Source organism: Leptodactylus fuscus, chromosome 4, assembly GCF_031893055.1.
Source record: "Leptodactylus fuscus isolate aLepFus1 chromosome 4, aLepFus1.hap2, whole genome shotgun sequence".
NCBI lineage: Eukaryota > Metazoa > Chordata > Amphibia > Anura > Leptodactylidae > Leptodactylus > Leptodactylus fuscus.
Genome location: NC_134268.1, coordinates 79,268,662 through 79,290,627, shown reverse-complemented (window position 1 = coordinate 79,290,627; position 21,966 = coordinate 79,268,662). Strand labels below are relative to the sequence as shown.

Sequence of the window (21,966 nt, the reverse complement as noted above, 5' to 3'; positions counted from 1 at the left end):
TTTATTTCTCGGAAAGATCTTGGTTTTAAAATTCTCTCTCCAAAGCTTCCAGTTTAATGAGTCCTGAAATAACACAATTCATGGCAATTAGATTGCGATCCAATCAATAACCCAGCTGCTGAAGTTTTCTAAAAGCTGAACCTAACCTTGTTATCTTTGTCTTAACGTCAAACGTCAACTTTTGCGATTGAAATTTACAAACAACTTACGGGAATCTGTTTTTTCTATGCTATTATTTATTTAAAAGTTTTCTTTCGGCATATATTTGTATAGTATATGTACTCTCTGCAAGTTCCTCCAATGTTTGTGCCAACATATAAGTTATAACTTCATTTGCATAACTATATGAAAAACATGAACTATTATTTCATTGACTATTTTACAATTTGGTCTATTTTTTAATCAAAACTTGACATGGTTTGCATCCTTACGAGTGCTTAAGTACATTGTACATGATTGGAAAAACATGGCTGCCCTCCTCCAAGACTGTGGACAACATTTCCACATGTTCTATACAATATTGCAGCTCAGGCTAATTCTTTTAAATGGAGAATTATGGTGCTGAAAGCGTTTATGTTTTTCTTATACTGGACAACCTGTTTAAAGTTGTAGACACAGCTCTGGGACAAGTGCATGGACCATAGTGGTTGATGTATTAGGTTTAGTTTAGGTTTTTCTTCCTGTTCTTTTTTTTTTTTTTTTCCTTTTCCTCATCCATGTTTTCAAAAGCATGGTTAAACCTAAAAAAAGCCACAAAAATTTTGATAGGATAGGCTTATCATTGAGGGTCCATCTGCAGATACCGCCTCTGATCAAGGGGCTTTACCCCCATTGACTAGTGTCAGATGCAATATGCAAGTCCCCTCTGCATTTACTTCAACAACAGCACTGAAATGGCCAAAGTATAATTCTCCACTATGTCCAGCACTCACATTGAATTGAATAGAGCTGGGACATGAATTCTGCATCCACAAATACATTACCAATGGGGGAAAATATACATTCTTAAGATTGGTTGAGGTCTCAGCGACCTCCACCAATCATCAATTTATCCCCTATCCCATATATATATAGGATATATTATGTGATATATCGCCTTTAATTAAAACACAAGTTCGGTCACATGAAATAATGGTAACCATCATGACAGCAACAAAAAAGAGTAACTGAGATGCACTGTACATTATGTTAAAAACTAAAGAGATTGGGCATAAAGTTATCTCATAGCGGTAAGCATAAACTGGACCGAGGGTGGGTGAAAGTACAGCTTTTTTGGGGAAGGCTATAAGAGTAGGAGAATGTTCAAGGATCTATGAATGTCATTTGCAGAAGATGGACCTGAAACATTAGAAGGCCTAGAGACAAGGTCGTGAAGAAGAGATTAAAAAAAACAGAGAAGCATGGAAAATTTGGTGGGTATGGTTAGCTGGTAGGGTTGAGCCGATCTTGAGATTTCGAGATCGTTTTTAAAATCCGATTTTCCATCATTTTACATCGCAATCATGAGATTTGCTCGATTGCCGATTGGGATCTGATATTTCCTGATCGCTCAACCCTATTTATGATGTATACATGAATAGGGTTGAGCCGATCTTGAGATTTCAGGATCATTTTTTAAATACGATTTTCGATAATTTTCCAGCCAATCCTGATTGCGATCCTGAAATTTGCTTGATCGCCGATCGGGATCTGATCTTTCCCGATCGCTCAACCCTATTAGCTGGTATAATCAGATTATTGAAGGCATATGCAGACAAATCCAGGTGGGGCAGAGATTTATTTACTTTGGTCTAGGAAAGCAGAAAGAATACAGTACTGAGCAGAACTTCATGTTATATAGTTTAAAAATTAAGCAAGCAGATATATGAAAGCATCCACAGAAGTGGCCGCTCTCCTTGGTTGGTCGTGAGTAGGTCACAACTCCTGTAGCAGCAAGATGGTCAATGATGAGAGGGCTTATGAACAGCAGCTAGGTCCTCGCCACATGAAGGTGAAACATAAGACAATGTTGAAGGACCATTCCAAGGGATGAAAGAAGGATCAGCACTTACCCAAATAAATAATGTAGAGTTCCTTTATTGCATACCAGCACACCAGTACCTTCTTCCATTCTTTAGAGTCGTCCTTCTACATTGTCTTATTTACTTTAATAACATTTTACAGAGATGTGCTCTTCCATACCTTTCTTCTTGGCTGGATAAGTTGTATTCCACAATATGTCCAGGTTTTAATTGCAGCACAAGTGACTTTATATGTCTACATAATGTGACAGTATGTGTCTACTGGTGGTTGTATTATCAAGTACAGCCTCTTAGGGATTTGTTACCATGTTGCAACATTGTATTGAATTTATTTCCTTTGCCGTATTATGGTGTATAAGAGTTTGCACCTATATAGTGTTCTTTACTCTAGCCAGTCTGTCACCAGATACTACACAAGCTATACACTAACATGACAGCTTGTGGTACACTTCTATAGATAGCAGTACATGGCAGCAGTCAGTGATACTAGTAATCTGTGATATTGAATAAGTAAAATCCACCATCTCTTATCAAATATAAAAGCAATGTTTGACTTCAGTATGAAAATAATTTCAAACAGTTCTCACAGATTGCCGATTTCCATACAAGCCAAATTATTTAATTTTGCTTGAGGGCAAGACATTTTTCTGTTTCTAATGTTAGATTTAGTAAGACACTGAATTTTGCCTATCAAACTGACTGTGTTTGTCAAAATCATGGAAACTATTCAATCAGCATTTGAATAAAGCTGTCATGTACAAAATAATTAGCTTTTATGAGACAAGGGTACAGTCAGGTTTTTTTTTCTTTTTAAACATTTTGATTATATGGCGCTTGAGAATATGGATATAAAATTATATATGCAGCGTGGTAAAAAAAAATTCTGAGGTCACACTGAAAATCAGGAATTTCTTTTTTTATATATCTATAAACATGTAAGTATGCATATAATTTTATAACCTGAAAGGGAGTCTACCACCTTCTCCAAGCCTATACAACACAGAGCAGATTACAGTGATAAACAATAGGCTTTTGTTATGTATGACAATTTTGGAGAATATCTTTGAAGTTTTATGCAGAGCAGGCAGCTGGTGCACTGGAGATATCAGCTCTATGGAGCACTGCTCTTGCCGCACGAGTAGGGTGGGTGATGTCACAGTAACTCCCACTGCCAGGGGATCTTAGGGTTCTGAATATCAAGATCAGTGCTCTAGGAGTTGGTGACATACATAACATTTATATGTTGTTTAACTCAGCCATGTGCTCTGCAACATGGAGAGGTTTCTGAGTCAGATGGAGAAAGTTAGAATGCAGATTCTTCTATACTTACTGTGCACATTGGATGGCAGCTAGTCTGTACCCGCCAACTCAAGGAGAACTTAAAACAACAGATAGAGCCCATAAGGGGAAACTGCTGAAACTGCACAATATAAGCCATACAATGGGTAGAAATAGTGTCACTCCTGCATATACACACAGCAGCTTACACATTGAATCTCATTATAGAAAAAATTTATAGCACAGTATACAGTTTTACTGTGTCCATTTGCAAAGGAAATGAAGTAAACTATGTTGCTAGTATACTTTAATTATACAGTAAAAGATCCCATTTTTTGCAAGTGTGTCACAAATTGTCAGGATAAAAGAGCTGTAATACAACTGTTATAAATGTGAGTGTCTCCGATTTTCAGCAGCTACAGTAATGTTCTACTAAGAAAAATTGTGACAGTGAAAAAATGATATCAATGCTAATTAAAGGTGATGTCCCTACTAAGCCTCCTTAACCAGTTAGTAAAACAGCTAAACAACATAAAATAGAATCCACATAAATATTTTAGTATAGTAAGTAGAGATGAGCAAACAGCATTCGATCGAGTACATGTTCAATCGGATATTAGGCTGTTCGAGATGTTCAATTCGTGTCGAACACCAGGTGGCAAACTCACTAAAAAATTGATTCCCCACCCACCTTCCCTGGTGCTTTTTTTGCACCAATAACTGCGCAGGGGAGGTGGGACAGGAACTACAACAATGGAGGCATTGAAAAAAAATCAGAAAAAGTAAATGGCTGGCTAATTCAGGTGACCTCCCATTTATGCGAACAGTGGATTTAATATCCGGTTCATATGAGACTGTGAACTATGTGACTGTGAGACAGGGATAGATGTACTGGCAGCTTTAGCTAGGGATTACCTTTATTTAGGTGGGAATGTTACACAGCTCTTTGGGGCTCAATCTGGTCAGGATCCCTGTCAGCTTGTGATATGCGCCAGCTGACTTTTTCCCATAGGAATACATTGACCAGCGTTGATTGGCCGAATTCCATACAGAGTACAGCATTCGGCCAATCAAAGCTGGTTCTGCCAGAGGCTCATCTGTGAGGAGGCGGAGTCTAAACTCATACCAGAATGGAGACTGCTGTGGACCAATCTTAGACCTCGTCTCCTCCGGCAGAAACAGCGTTGATTGGCCGAATGCTGTACTCTGTATGGCATTCAGCCAATCAATGCTGGTCAATGCACTCCTATGCCGAGATGTAGCAGTGCTGGCCGTGCGCTCAGCTCGGCTTATCTCCGGAGTAGACGCTGATCCCTGCTGAACACTCAGCTCTGCTGCATCAGAGATGTGACAGATCAGAGTGTGCGCTGAACCGGTGTTATCTCCGGTGTAGCAGTGCTGAGCGCACGGCCAGCACTGCTACATCTCGGCATAGGAATGCATTGACCAGCGTTGATTGGCTGAATGCCATACAGAGTACAGCATTCAGCCAATCAACGCTCGTTCCACCAGAGGAGGCAGAGTCTAAGATTGGTCCACAGCAGTCTCCATTCTGGTCCGATATTAGACTCCGCCTCCTCACAGACGAGCCTGCAGCAGAACCAGCATTGATTGGCCGAATGCTGTACTCTGTATGGCATTCAGCCAATCAACGCTGGTCAATGCATTCCTATGGGAAAAAGTCAGCTCATGCATATCACAAACTGACAGGGATCCCGGCGTAATACAGTGACTTGGGCATGTTATATGCCCCCAGACATGCTTCCACTGCTGTCCCAGTTGCATTCCAGGGTGTTGGCATCATTTCCTGGGCTGTCATAGTGGTAGTTTCCCCTAAACGAGCATTTATTCCCCATAGACTATAATGTGGTTCGATGTTCGATCGAACATTCGAGTATTGAGCGGCTACTCGAATCGAACTTCGAACATTTTACTGTTTGCTTATCTCTAATAGTAAGCAAATAGTCATACAGAAGACAATATACAGACTTAAGGGCTCTCCAAGGCTTCATATTAATGACCTATCCATAGTATTATACTAGATAAATAAACGATACCGCCCCTGGGAAATAATTCATACAATCCAGTCTCTAGATAATGTCATACTAAATGGTACTGTAGGTGTATACATTAGTACAAATGTCATTTAATACCCAAATAAATATTGTTTATGGTGCCCAGATAATGTTATATAGGACCCAAACAAATGGTATATTGAATAGAGAAACAATCGATTCAAATATAGATATGTCTATACTTATCTGATTTCCAATTTAGTGAAAGATTCCATTTTATCTTGGAGTTCAACAATGTGCATTGTATCACAATGTGCTATTAAAGTCCTTGAAGAGCTGTAGTTGAATATGTGCATTTAAGAGGACAGGTAAGGACACTTCTGCATTATTAAATGGTAACTATGTATATATCATCCAGATAGTGTTATACAAGCATCAGAAAATACTATGTTAGTAATTAGATAAATATAGCATCATATAATAGTGTTATATAGCCTCCATATGAAGAGAACATACATTCTATCGACAGATTGTGTGTACTTCTTTAAATAATTAGTATTTATAGCTCTCAAAATAATAGTGTATTTGCATCTAGATGGAAAAACATTAATTTTCCAACTTAATAGAGCTTTCATTGAGATAATTTATGTAAACAGAATCCTGATAATAAGTATACAGTATAATTATGTTCAAAAAAGAGGGAAAAACATACAATATCCAGATAGTGAAAATACTGCATTCAATGCCTCCTCCAGTTTATGATTCCTTATACAGTGTTGGCCAAAAGCATTGGCACCCCTGCAATTCTGTCAGATAATACTCATTTTCTTCCAGAAAATGATTGAAATCACAAATTCTTTGGTATTATTATCTTCATTTAATTTGTCTTCAAAGGAAAACCACAAAAAGAGTTGTCAAAAAGCCAAATTGGATATAATTCCACACCAAACATAAAAAAGGGGGTGGACAAAAATATTGGCCCTGTTTGAAAAATCCTGTGATGCTTCTCTAATTTGTGTAATTAACAGCACCTGTTACTTACCTGAGGCACCTAACAGGTGGTGGTTGACTCAACCTCTGTCCTGTGTCCTTGTGTGTACCACATTGAGCATGGAGAAAAGAAAGAAGACCAAAGAACTGTCTGAGGACTTGAGAAGCAAACTTGTGAGGAAGCATGAGCAATCTCAAGACTACAAGTCCATCTCCAAAAACCCGAATGTCCCTGTGTCTACCGTGCGCAGTGTCATCAAGAAGTTTAAAGCCCATGGTACTGTGGCTAACCTCCCTAGATGTGGATGGAAAAGAAAAAATTGACGAGAGATTTCAACCCAAGATTGTGCGGATGGTGGATAAAGAACCTCGACTAACATCCAAATAAGTTCAAGCTGCCTTGCAGTCCGAGGGTACAACAGTGTCAACCCGTACTATCCGTCGGCGTCTGAATGAAAAGGGACTGTATGGTAGGATACCCAGGAAGACCCCACTTCTTACCCAGAGACATAAAAAAGCCAGGCTGGAGTTTGCCAAAACTTACCTGAGAAAGCCAAGAACGTTTTGGATGAATGTTCTCTGGTCAGATGAGACAAAAGTGGAGCTTTTTGGGAAAAGGCATCAACATAGAGTCTACAGGAAAAAAAAAGAGGCCTTCAAAGAAAAGAACACGGTCCCTATAGTCAAAGGCTGTATTCACACTGAGTAACGCTGGCGTTTTTTTGTGCTTATTTTTGCACATAGCGCCGCGTTAACGCGTGTAGCGCCGCGTTAACGTTGCGTACACGCGGCGTTAATGCCGCGCTATGCGGCGTTAACGCGGCGCTATGTGCAAAAATAAGCACAAAAAACGCCAGCGTTACTCAGTGTGAATACAGCCTAACATGGCGGAGGTTCCCTGATGTTTTGGGGTTGTTTTGCTGCCTCTGGCACTGGACTGCTTGACCGTGTGCATGGCATTATGAAGTCTGAAGACTACCAACAAATTTGCAGCATAATGTAGGGCCCAGTGTGAGAAAGCTGGGTCTCCCTCAGAGGTCATGGGTCTTCCAGCAGGACAATGACACAAAACACACTTCAAAAAGCACTAGAAAATGGTTTGAGAGAAAGCACTGGAGACTTCTAAAGTGGCCAGCAATGAGTCCAGACCAGAATCCCATAGAACACCTGTGAAGAGATCTCAATCAGTTTGGAGAAGGCACCCTTCATATCTCAGGGACCTGGAGCAGTTTGCCAAAGAAGAATGGTCTAAAATTCCAGCAGAGCATTGTAAGAAACTCATTGATGGTTACCGGAAGCGGTTGTTCGTAGTTATTTTGTCTAAAGGTTGTTCTACCAAATATTAGGCGGAGGGTGCTGATACTTTTGTCCAGCCCATTTTTAGAGTTTTGTGTAAAATAATCAATGATTTGACTTTTTTCATTCTCTTTTGTGTTTTTTCATTGCAATCAAAATAAATCAAGATATTAATACCAAAGAGTTTGTGCTTGCAATCATTTTCTGGAAGAAAACAAGTATTATCTGACAGAATTGCAGGGGTGCCAATACTTTTGGCCAACACTGTATGATTCCTTGTATGTCACTTAGTAGAAAAGCTATTTTTGGGCTTCAAACAAGAGGCAAATTCCAGTATTATGCTTTTATATTACTTCATGAGAGAATAACAACTATTCCCTAATTTGCAAGGTAATTATTATTATTAATAATAATAATAATAATAGTAATAATAATAAATAATTTTACATAGCGCCAACATATTCTGCAGCACTTTACAAATCAGAGGACACATGGACAATAGGAGACATTACAATGTCACAAAGAAATAAACATTAGGAGAGAGGACCCTGCTCACAAGAGCTTACATTCTATAAGAGAGTTTACATCCTTTCTAATCCGGAACCTGTAAATAGAGTCAGGAGAAAAGCAAAGTACATGTAGTGGGAACCTCCTCCTCACTTGCTGATTTCTTGGTTACTGTCATTGGATTATCTTGGGTTATCCTCTGTTTCTGATTTTGCTATCTGCAAAGATATTGCTATATCTTTGGCTTCCTGGATTTGAGTACAACACATTTCTGGTTACATTTTGGTAAGTTTGTACTCTCCTGCCTTGTTTATAAATCCCTTGGTCCCATATAGGGTTACTGGTTCGGTTTTCTCTCTGTAAGTGCACTTATTTTCTAGCAACAAATTTTGACTTTTCATCTTGGATTCCAAGCAGCCAAGTCCATTCTGCCTTGCGGTGGGTTCTGCTAAATACCTTCGGGTGATCTTAGACTCTGTGAACCAATATGGTATTGGATTATAGGCAGGTGCATATTTGCAAACAGTAGACCCTATTTGTTTCCTGTAGCATTATCAAGTCTCAGGTCATGAATCAATATTTTTATACTTTTATATTGTATGTTGTGTGTCACAAATACTAATTTTCCCTGCTACAAAGCTAATTCAGCTGTGAAACAAAGGAAAGAATCCAAGATGGTGCTTACATCCTGCTTCAAACTCCTGTTGTACTATGTATTAACCCCTCCTTTTCTTTGTTGTATAAGTGTGTGAGTTTTGAATAAACGCCAGCAGTGCAGAGCTGACCTAGGTCAGAGGAGCATCTAGCTGGTTTGAAACGGAACTTGGTGTCTGTCTCATTTTAGCAATTGTGCAGAAACATGCTCATTAATCTGGACTGACTGATTGATCCATAATTCGTCGATTACGACCCCGATAGCATATCAGGGAATTTTTCAACAATAGCATTTATGATACAGATCAGGGAATTGCTTAAATAATAACTCCTCAACACCCTCTTTGAATTCTATGATTTATTATATTGTGACACATATAATTTTGAAACTTATTTTGAAGACCATTTGCTTTCTGAAACTATATGCTGCACATAATTTGTATGCTTATTGTTAGACCAGAGTTAGACTATATGTTCAATTACAGGTTTTCAGTTTGCTTGATATATTCACTGACAAGGCACCGGGAACCTGAATTAACTCTACTTCTATAGGGCAATGTCAGTGAGTTTTGTGAATTATTTAGGGAACAAATTTCTTTTTACCCCAGCTTGCTTTCTGCACAATCCATAGGTTGAGTCTGTTTTGATACTCTTTCATTTTTCATGATGTGTGATTGTAACCAACAATTTATGAATAATGAGTTAATAATAAGCAATATAGTATGCATCATGAAATTTTATGAAATGTGTCCATATTAAGGAATATTTACTAAATGTACTAAAACAGAGCACTGGTGAAATTGCACTATACATCTGGCATACAGGTCATGCGCCATATAATATGTTTAAAACAGTTTCTGAGCCGTAATAAATGGCTTTGGGGATTTCGCTAAGAGGAGTCCTTGTATGTACTAGATTTATTAAAGATGTACACCATTATTTTAGAGCAAAATATTGTGGTAAATTACAACAACCAAGAGGTATCATAATGTACGGTGTCTAACATGTAGAAAGACATGAAACATTTGTCACACAGTGTTATAAATCTAGTCCAACTCTAACACTACCTTTCTCTCTAAGATTTCTACTGTCTAAATGTAAGATAGCATTATTAACTCTGCCCCAATTTCTTAGTGTGCCTACATTTGTTGAGTTGTCTATGAGTTACATTTACGGATCATGTACATTTTGTAATATTTCATTCTAACCACATTAAAAGTTTTTAAAAAAATCCTTGTAAAATCTATATAAACACGGATACATAAACAGTATTGTGTTCTATAGGTATATGAAGTATACATTTGATTTTACATTAGGCATGTTTTTGTTTTTTTGTTTTTTTAATTGAAAAGAAAATTGTACAGGATCCATTCCTGATCAATTTGCAAAAGCACTCAAATGATTTTCAAGCATTAGTTTGTAAACAGAGTCCTGTATCTGTCAATCTAACCATTCAATACATTTTTTCAGAGACTCAGAATTATATTTGTACATTTCACATTGTCCAAAAGTAATGTATAATTGCAGCATTTATGCTACTTTACCTGGTAAATCCATATTTTCGATTAGCTCATTTTAATTACTTCTTTCAATGTGTTCGAGTTTTGGCCTTCCTCTAATTACATGCATTGTGTTCAGTTTATTCCATTCATTGCAAATGGTACTAACATATTATTATTTTTTGTTAGCCTGTACACACCATAACTGCAATAGATAAGGATGAACCTAAACTCAGCCATCCATTCTCTTTTACACAACCCCCTGAGGAATCAACCAATGCAAATTTTACTTTTGCAGACAATGAAGGTAATTTTCTTCACCTACTACTTTATATGCAACTGTTGTTTTTTCAGCAAATATCTTATTGATATGGGCGAACTATTTCTCTCAGTTCAAGGGTTCATTGCAAAGAAAATTCATTTACTGTGATGTGAGGTCCCTGAACAATTGATTGATTTGTTATTGACTTAAAGACCTGCCACCATGTACATGTTGAATGACATATCACTTGATTGTTGGGTGTACCTGAATTTACAACACGCGCTATTGAAAAACTTGGATAGCGGATATGCTGCGATTCCAAAAACCGTAGTGTTTTTTGGAAATCTCAGCATGTCAATTATACCTACAGAAATATTTGCCACAGCAGTTTTTCCTTCAATCTGCTATGTGGGGCTTTAGCTTTAAAGGGGTTTTTCAGCCCCCAGGTAATTTTTTGTTTTATAGAGATAACCTACCCACAGGATAAGTCATTAGTATTTTACCTGTGTTGGTCCAACATCCAGCCCCATCGCAGATTAGTTGCTGCAGCAGCCTCAAGTCACTATAGTTGTGGAATGGATGCAGTTACCTGTTATTCAGGTAATAGGAGCAGAACTACAGTACTATCCACTGCATAGTGGTTTTGCTGGGGTACTACAACTCCACTCTATTTTTACTTAAATAAGAGCAGACTGCATCTGCTCCCCATACACTACTGTAGCTTCTGGTTCTGGTGGCTGCTTAAACAGTTGATATGTTTTGGTTTGGATCACCACCGAACAGATACTGATGACCTATCCTGTGTATGGGTCATAAGCATCAATAATACATTTGGCGCTGTAAAACTCCTGTCACCATATCACAGACTATTAAAGGGGTTGTCCCATCTCAAGGATCCTATCTATACTGGTAGCTTATGTAAATTGAAACCTTTTCCTAAATATTTTGCTTTAGAAATGATGCTTTGTTCTCCTGCTATGTGACCTTATTCCTCCCATGGCTTACACAGAATTGCTATAACCACAGAACTATAGGACAAGTGACGTCACTCATTGCTCTTGCTAGTAGGACAATTGCTCAGCTAATTGTAGTTTGCTGCTAAAGCCGAGTCTGTTATCTCTGTATGTAAGCACACAGATAACACTGAGTTCATTCTGTACAAGCATCTACATATTATCTGATTTGTATAAGTGTTGTCAGACTTCTCCAACTGTTTAGCAAGAGGGGGGGGAGGAGAAATACAGGAAGTGAGATGAAAAGACTGCAGGCAGACTGCTGAGACACTGAGATGGGAAAACCCCTTTAACCTACAGATAGATAGGTTAGGATTGCTGAGATATTGAAGTTTGTATTAGTAAGCTGCTTTTCTTGCTGCTTACATCTTTGGTGCAACAGCAAAACCCTTGTTACTGTAAAGAGGTCATTAGCATTTTAGAAAAAACGGAGATCTTGGTAACAGAGACAGCAATTCTTAAAGGGTGACTCTTTGACTCAGGTGACTATATGCAAGTCTAGGTTCATACACTGGGTTATAATGATAGACATAGTAGATATACTATATAATGTCATAATGTGTAATTAGAACTTGCAGTAACAATAAACAGCTGAATTTTTAAATATAGAATAAGAAGCCAATCTTCAATATTATACATAAAATATCTAAATAGTATATAGATACAATAAATAGGAAGATACTGTAGATATTATTTAGTGTCAAAGAGGTACAATATAGTATGTAGTGAGATATTCTAAAATGTCATATTGTATTTAAGCTTTACTAATGCCGTTTGATGTGCTCCATGTGAACCCATTGACTTATGTACTTTTAATTTTAAGAGACAATTATAGCTTCCTTATAGGAAATAAAAATGTGCACACTACATAAAAGTGAAAATCCTGAGGAAAATATTAGATTTCCTTACATAAAAATTAATGGAAGCAATAAAAAGACTTCCTTGCTCACCATTCTGTTTTATGTCTGATGAACTCATTGAATAAGACTACTTCTTCACTTGCCATATCTGTACATAAATATACCGTATATTAGAGTCCAAAATTTAAAGAGATATCAGCCTTCTAAATATTAGTTACACTTTTATTAAACATAGAACATATTTTGGATAAGTAGAAAACTAAACTTATGATAGCTGGAAAGACAGCTGAATTTAAATGGTGAAGACATTCAAGGTGTCCCTTTAAGAAATATGGTGGCTCTTCATTTGGAATAAGCAGGAATAAGGTTTCTTTAAGTTTGCAGGAGGAAGAGCTGTCAATCCTTAAAGCTAATAATTGTACTAAGAGATCTGACGTGACAAAGAGCATGTGATCCTCTGCCACAATGTTAGTAGATAGTGATTGATGTATGTCCATAAGAGACAATAGCTGAGGCAGTAGGTACGGGATGAGGTACCTGTCAAGGTCACCTGAAACTAAGCAGAGGGTAGGACTTATTTTGGCCATCATGGAACAAGCCGAGGCCTGAGAGGCATGACGTTTGACGAGGAACCTGGAGAAAGATGTGAGCAGTGGGTGTGTGGAGTAGCTAACATCAGTCTGCCAGCATAAGTGAATGCTAAATTTGTGACCCCATATCCAGAAAGTAAGGGTACAGACCAAGACCTTGGAAGTATCATTGAGAGAAGTCAGAAGGATTTTGTGAGTCTTAGCTGTGAGCGAATTGACTGCACCTAAGCATAGTGAAAGGGCCTCTGTTACCAAGCAGCTTTTAGTCTATGGGTCCCACTCTGCAGAAACACAGCTATTTTTGTTGCAGATTTTTCTGCATTTTTTTGAACCAAAGTTAAAAATGTCTACAAAAAGAGTGGAAAATATATAGGAAATACTTTTACTTCTACTTTCTGCTCAATTCACTCATGTCTTTCATTCAAAAGAGTGCACCAAAATCTGCAACAAAAAAAGCTGCATTTTTGCAACGTGGTTCAGCTGAAGAAGCTCAAGGCTCTGGGGAGTATATTATATTGTGTGGGGCCACTGTGGAGCATTATATTAGGTATGGCCCTCTGGAGAGCATATTATATTATGTGAGGCCACTGTTGAGTGTTATACTGTGTGGAATCACTGTGGGGAGCATATTCTGGGGGGGGGGGCTCTGGGCAGCATATTATATTGTGTGGAGAGACTGTGGAAAATTATATTAGGAGGGACCTACTGGGAGTATATTATACCGTGTATGGCACTGTGGAGTATTATACTGGGTGGGACCACTATGGAGTGTTATACTGTGTGGGGCTACTGTGGAGCGCTATACTGTATGAAGCATATTATACTGTGTGAAGTGTTTTATACTATATGGTGCCACTATGGGAGGCTCAGGGGAACATTTTATATTGTGTTATTTATAAGGAAGAAACAATTTATAAGAGGGTGGAGCTATTATTTATAAGGGGTAAGTTATCTTTATAAAAGGAAGGTATCATTGTTATTAAAGGGGTTGGCTACCTTCAGACCAATATTGACAAACAAATGTGCAATGAAAAGATATACAATTTTCCCATATACTTCCTGTATCAATTCCTCACGGTTTTCTAGATTGGCACTGGCATCAGTATTGAGATTGCAGGTTGCATCTGCCCATAAGCCAAGGAGACCCACAGATTACCCTAACCACACTAAGGTTGATTAAACTCCTCAGCTCCCATAACTGTCACTATCAAGAATTCACTGTAGGGATGAGTTAGGGGAGCCCTGGAGAAAAAATTGCACCGGGGCTCAGTAGACTTTATTTACGCCACTGATGGAGAGGAAACTGAGGTAGAAGTCTGCCTTAATACCTCTTCCTATTCCACCTCTACATAAGCAATGCTACTGCGTGTGAGACGACACTATTATTGTAATATTGCTACCTCATAGGCAATAGTCTCCGTCCTACAATAATCACTGCATTAGTTATTAACAGTGGGGGGTACATTTACAGTAATAGTGCTCTCCCCACATAAGTAATGCTATTACCTGTGGATGGCACTATTACTGTAATATTACAGTATCAGTGTCCCCCAAAACAGGTTATAACCCTCCCACTCCCCATATCCTGTTCTTAATGTGTACTTTGAACTATAAATATATCCTACTTACAATTCACTCATCTTCTTTGTTTCCTAAGCATCTTTTTTTTTTTTTTTTTTTCATTTTTGATATATAAATTGTTACACGCTAAAAAAATAATTATTTGGATACGTTTTTAGAGCGGTTTGAACTTTGTTTACTTAGAAAGTTGTCACTGAAATGGTAAAGATACAGCATGGCTTTATAAGGCGATCAGAGAATAAAATCTATAAGATTTATAACAAGTTTGAGAGACAGAATGGTGTCATAAAATGTGCTAAGCAAAATGAAAGGAAATACATGATTATTACAGCAGAGAAAGGCTTGTTCCATTTACAAATGACATGTATCTTTTAAACTTTTCTTAAATAGATTTTTTTTTTTGCATTTTCAGATAACACGGCTACCATTTTGACAGCACAAGATGGATACAGCTCTCAAGATAATCCATTATTTTACCTGACAGTTATAATCAGTGACAATGGGACCCCTTCACTCACTAGTACCAGTACCTTAACCATTAAAGTGTGTGATTGTGGCATTGATAACAATAAGGAATCCTGTGGAAAAGGAGGATTCTTCTTTAAATTTATGAATTCGGGAGCAGTCATTGCCATATCTGTATTCATTCTTTTAATTTTAGGTAATTAATGAAGTTATTATTTTATATCAATAGATGTAGCAGGAAACAATTGAATGAAAAATATGATCATGCGGTTTTATTGTAAAATGATCACAGCCTGATGATTTATTTTTTATTTTCCAAGACTATTTAGGGGTTAACTGACACAAGTAAAGCCACAGCCAACTTATGTTGATCTATACTAGCAGCATAGTGTCCACCACGTGTTACAACTAAAATTCACAGTACAATTTGGTGCTCTCTATTATAGCTATGGGTTTTACCCACCGATTTAGGCTGGAAACTACAGGATGCAAGCAGAAAATCCCGCTACTGTGCTGCAGCAAAAAAAACACCCAATTTCAAGTGATAGCATATTCCTTTGCATCAATTCTGCTAGCAAAAACAGGAACCCATTGAAGTCAATGGGAGGCTTTTTTTCAGCGCTGAAATTCCACACCAAATTCCTCACTATTGTCCTCCGTTTGAATGGACCCTTATTGACCTCAGCGGTTACTGGAATGGGACTGGCGACCATATCCAATATGATGTCCAACAAACAAAACTACCATGTAGGAGAAAATGTCAATCTTTAAGACACCGTTTCCAATGGGTTAGCAGAAAATTAGTAAACGGCCAAATTCACCAATTCTAGTGGCATTTTTAATTTGTATTTTTGTAGAATATTAAACATAAAGCTGTTCCAAACCCCACATTAGCCATATGAGAGACACTCTAGGAAAGATTTAGTAAAGTGGAGTACATACCGATCCTCCACCCCCACCACACCGCCTCCACTCACTGATTATTGCCAGCTCAGCATCCATATGGCAAGATCGAAGGAGCCGTCTGGTTACTATAGCATATAGGAATATAGTTATTACAATTTGCAGGTCTCAATAGTAGTATAGCAATTTTGTTATAAGCTGTTATACAGTTGTATTGCAGTCTATGGTATAAGCAATCTGAGGATTGTAGGTTCATTGGTTCTAACTTTTGCCAGGCATTCCCCACGTCGAAAAATTCTATCTCTCTGAAAAATAAAAGTAATCAAAATGATAAACGTTTCTAAAAAAGAAAACACTATAGCAGGCTCTTAAAAAAAAAAAAAAAAAAAAAAAACCACACCACGTTCATGGAAACAACTCTGTACCTAGACACCTAACACATGACATGTTTATAAAGCTTTTAAAACAGCAATGATATGAAATTAGTATTGTCGTAATTTTACTAACCCACAGAATATAGGAACAAGTCAATGTTATCAGGGTGAACATAGTAAAAAAAAAAAAAAAACATTAGGAAGTAATAGTATTGCAGTTTTTTCCCAATTCCACCCATACTGATTTTTTTTTACCATCTTCCTAGTACAATATAGGCCATACTATAGGCTCCCATTATACATTACAATTTATCTTACAAACAGTAAATCCTCATACTTGTGAACGGAAATAAAAATGTAAAAAAATATATAAATATGAAAAATGTAAAGTGAGTTGATGGCTATGAATGGGTTTTTGTCATGATACAGGGACGAACAGGCAAACAGATATACGAAACACGTCCTTGCTTACATTCTCTTTCATATATATGTGTCAGGAGATCACCAGAAAGGTAATAATTAGAGATAAGTGAACGGCATTCAATCAAATTGATATTCGATCGAATATCAGGCCGTTCGAGGTATTCGATTACAATTGAATACCATGAGGCAAACGTACTAAAAATTCATATCCCCTTCCACCTTCCCTGGCACTTTTTTTGCACCAATAACTGTGCAGGGGAGGTGGGACAGGAACTACGACAACAGAGGCATTGAAAAAAGAAATATATGGGAAAAAGTAATTGGCTGGCTAAATCAGGTAACCTCCACTTTATACGAATGGTCGATTTCAGATTTGGGTCATATGAGACTGTGAACTATGTGATTGTAAGACAGGGATAGCTGTACAGGCAGGGTTAGCTAGGGATTACCTTTATTTAGGTGGGAATGTTACTGAAACAGCGCTTTGGGGCTCTATCTTGTCGGGATCCCTGTCAGCTTGCGGTATGCAGCAGCTAACTTTTTCCCATAGGAATGCATTGACCAGCGTTGATTGGCCAAATGCCATACAGAGTACAGCATTCGGCCAATCAATGCTGATTCTGCCGGAGGAGGCAGAGTCTAAGATTGGTCCACAGCAGTCTCCATTCTGGTCCTATCTCAGATGTAGCAGTGTTGAGCGCAAAGGTGTAGCAGAGCCGGCCATGCGCTGAGATGTTGCAGAGCTGGTAGTGTGCTTAGCTCTGCTACACCAGAGATGTAGCAGAGCTGAGTGTGCGCTGAGCTCTGCTACACCAGAAATGTATCGGCCAATCAATGCTGGTCAATGCATTCCTATGGGAAAAAGTCAGCTCCCGCATATCGCAAGCTGACAGGGATCCTGACGAAATAGTGGCATAATACAGGTACTTGGGCATGTTAGATGCCCCCAGGCATGCTTTCCCTGCTGTCCCAGTTGCATTCCAGGGTGTTGGCATCATTTCCTGTGGTGTCATACTGGACGTGGTGACTCTCTTGAGTCGAAGTGTGGCTTCCCCTGAAACATAGAATTTTTCCCCATAGACTATAATGGGGTTTGATATTCGTTCGAATAGTCGAATATTGAGGGGCTATTCGAAACGAATATTGAATATTTCACTATTCGCTCATCTCTAGTAATATTGCTTTGTGATTTTGCATCATAAAGTGATATCTGATGTGAGTCTTTGTGGTTACTCAATGTAAAGTAAATTGCAGCAGTTCACGGGCTTTGCTAGCATGTCTCAAGCTACTGTAAGTTAAAAGTGGATAAATTTGTAAGTAAAGGATAGACACATACATACTGAGCAGTTTATACACCATTATACAATGTTTTTACATTGAAAAACAGTTTTATTCTGTTTTGTTAAAATATTGAGCCCAAGCTTATTTATAATTGTTACATTCCTTCCTATAGAAGACAGATGGTATAACTGATGTAAGAAGTAATCAGCACAAAATATGTATATTAACAATAATTGGGATATAATGATAATAATCTCTCTGTTATGTCTGTAGTGTTGGCTTTACTTGTCCATGTGAGATGCCGGAAAAAACACAATATCATGAGTGAGAAAGGAGAAGACTTAAAAGAAAATATTGTCAAGTATGATGATGAAGGGGGAGGAGAAGAAGACACAGAAGCGTTTGATATCACCGGACTTAGACATCCCACAGTAATGCGAGAACGTAAGCCAAGGAGGATAAGAAGAACTGATATCCAGAGTATGTATCGCCTGTCACTGGGGCTCGGTCCTGATGTCGCTATATTTAAGGAATTTTTAACAGAAAAGTTAGAAGAAGCCAATACAGACAGCAGTGTTCTTCCTATGGACTACCTTCATTGCTATGCCTTTGAAGGGACGTGTTCTCCTTCTGGATCACTTAGCTCTCTTAGCTTTACTGAGACTAATGTTTCAGAGATTGATCCGTACTATTAATAAAACAAAACAAAAATTATAAAAATGAACGTTCATTCATAATTTTACTTTCCTGAACATCCATGGAAAGGACCTTGAAGACAGATAATGCCTTTTTCTGCACAATTCTGAACACACATTATACAAGATTACTGATTCTGTATTTCAGATGTTCCGCAAATAATTCATTCACCTGCTATAGGCTAATAAGTTTCCAAACAACAACACTTTGAATGTCAAATTCTCATAATGTACTTTGTTTCAGGGTTTTTTTTTTTCCAAAAGAGTGTTCTGTAAAATGTCAGAAGGACATGACATTAACCTCTGATGGGTAAAAGTCTGTGTCCCATACAGGAGCTGGCATTAAACTCAGCAGTCTCAGTAGATACAATAACAATACCCGTATGGTCTCTCTCCACTGAGATTGATAAGACTTAGACATTTTATATATAGCATTCATTTACCATCTGGTGTTATTAGAGTCTTATTGAGAACATATTTTATGGCAGTAGATATAACCTTATTGTTTTATAGTGTAATCCACTATCTGATGCCCTGTACCAACATACAGTACAGTAAGTAATACTATCAATCATCTATATAGTCATTGAAATACCAATCCAGAGTTTATAAGAGTAATGCTACTTTTGAGGCCAGCCCTTTGTTGAAGGTTGGTTCCAAAGCTACCACATTGCAGAAGAGGACGACTAACAATGGGAGGAACACTGCGCTTACTCCGGAGTAATACTTCCTATATCTCCAGAGTAAGCGCAGTGTTCTTCCCATTGTACGTCGTCCTGTTCTGCAATTCCATACCGTGTGGGTGTTGGGATCCCTGCTGCTCACAGACTGTCTGGCTTCCATCATCTCCTGTATTGTCACCTACCTCTAAGGACCATTGGAGTTGACAAGAGTCAGTTGCTCGGTGTACCCTTTCATTGTTGAAAGCTACCACATTGTCATGTCTGGCAGGGGGCTTAACTGTTGGACCTAGCCATGCATTCTGGTATATTTAATGGACAGGAAAAACCTGCTATTTCTTTAAAAACAACCTTTTTCACTAAGTTTATACTTTTTAACTTTGGAGAAAGCAGAAATAGATGTTACATATGGATAGACCAAGCATCTGAAAGAGGGTTCTCATGACTCCAAAGAAGGCAGGAAAGAGAATGGAGAAGTAAAGTATAATAATGTGATACTGTATGATGAGAATAAGTCCCAGTAGAACAGGAGGTATAGGCTCAACTCTATGCATTGTTCTTCTAAATACAACTCTAATGAAGTGAATCTTAGTAAAGTGTAGGCTCTGTATACCAAAACTATTTGTCCCGACAGTTACTGCTTGCTGCATCTTGTAACTTCTTCAGAGTGCCTTAAAAATAAATCCAAAGTAGACAAGAAAGTTATGGAACATAGTCCTTGGCTATCCACAATTCTATGTCAGGTTGATTAAACCATACAGAGGGACTGGGCTTAAAGTGTAACTCCAATTATTTAAAAAAAAAAAAAAATCATAAATTAAAATTTCACATGAATATAAGAAACTTTATAATGTATCGTATTAAAGAATTATGTCTTTCTCTACATATCTCAAGCTGAGTTCTGTTTTACATATTAGTCTAGGGAGAGGGGACTGCTGGACAACACACAGTTAATTGCAACTGTTACACTTTGCTATTCTATGACTTAGGTCGGTTGCAGATGACCATGCTGCAACTGTCTGACCATGAATTAAAAGTACAGACAGCACATGGGGGACACAGGGATATCCCCCATGTGCCGCCCATGCACGGTCTGTGCTTCTTCGGCCCCTTTCATTAAATGAATAGGAGACATGGAAGCAAGGGCCGCAAAATAGGACAGGAATAGGACCTGTTCTATATTTTGTGGTCTAGACTGTCATCCTACATGCGGGAATGTGAAATTCACAGATGGGTGTATGGGCCATTAGAAAAGAATGAGTCAGTGTGCTATCCATGAAATACACGGATGGCCAATGAACACAGCCACGGTCGCATGCAACTGGCCTTAGGGAGCTTTTTTAACACTGCTATGTGTCTCAAGATAATAGTATACAGCTGCACACAATGAGGTGATAAATCAATTTTCCCCTCTCCATAGAGTTCTGTGTATTGGCCGATACTGATATCTGTCCCCCATTCAATGTAGAGAATAGTCCTGTAAGGAGGACTCTTCTTGCCGCTGTTTTCAGCAGAAACCAGGTGAAAACCGGTGGGTAACTGAACAGTAGTGTGAACTTAGTTTTAGTGAGATATATTACAAAGTTTCTTATACTGGGTTCTGAGAATATCACTTCTTAAGGAGAGATCACCTTCTCAGGCATATGGAGTTTTACAAAAAGCCTTTTAAGCTCCACTGGTGGGATTATAGGAAAAATATGCAAATCTATTTCCCAAGATGTAAATAGGAAAACAGTGCCTCTGTTTGCTGCCCTCTAGGGGTAGCTCCCTTGAACGTAATGCCCAACTTTTTCAACAAGACTTTGCTGCTATGATGCGGGATATACCCAAATCAATATCCCAGCTGTGAACAGCGCTGTTTCGATCTGGTTGGAGCTCTTCAGCAGAGGCACTGTTTTCCTATTTACATCTTGGGCAACAGGTTTGCATATTTTTCCCAACGTTACTTATAATCACATGTATTATCCATTTATAGTTGTTTTACAATTGTAGGTACACTTTAAGTCCTCCTGATACCATAAAATCTTTTGGAACACATCAATTAAGAATAATACACTAGGGAACACACCTAATGCACTATATAAATAATAGCTTTATCCTTTCTTACTTTGTGGAATCTGATCCTTTACAGCAAAAGGCCACATTACAGCTTCATACCACCTTCAAAGTGCGCGGAGCTGTAATACTGTACAAACATCTGTACAGGCTCTGTCAACACAGCTCATGTACAGAAACTTAAAATGCCCTTGTCTCAGTTGCAAAGGTTGGGCACATTCTTCGCTCCACTGGAAATAGCTGAAATACTAAGTGCATTTCCAATAATTCTATGGAATTAAGGCATGTAACTGTGAAGTTTAAGTGCATTTTGTATGCGACATGGGAAATAGTATTTTTCTCTGCTTAATTACTTTTGAGCTCTGGGTAAACAATTCTTATAAATATTCATAGGGTGAGATACACTGTGCACCTTCATTTGCACTTTTGTTGGCAAGGGTTTTAAGATCAATAGAGTAAAAAGTCAAAATATATAAAATAAAATAATGTTCCGACATTTCCCAATTTTATGACGATTCTCAAAT

At 38.0% G+C, this 21,966-nt stretch overlaps 1 protein-coding gene across 1 annotated transcript in view; it reads left to right on the top strand.

Annotated features, from left to right (window-relative positions):
- Positions 1-19,410, top strand: part of LOC142200383 (cadherin-19-like) — a 95,109-nt gene extending 75,699 nt beyond the window's left edge. Inside the window, exons 10-12 of the mRNA XM_075270716.1 lie at positions 10,450-10,567; positions 14,979-15,227; positions 18,286-19,410. Coding sequence (XP_075126817.1) covers positions 10,450-10,567; positions 14,979-15,227; positions 18,286-18,707 — 789 coding nt within the window. The 3' untranslated portion in view covers positions 18,708-19,410. The remainder of the gene's footprint in view (positions 1-10,449; positions 10,568-14,978; positions 15,228-18,285) is intronic.
- The last annotated feature ends 2,556 nt before the right edge of the window (positions 19,411-21,966 follow it).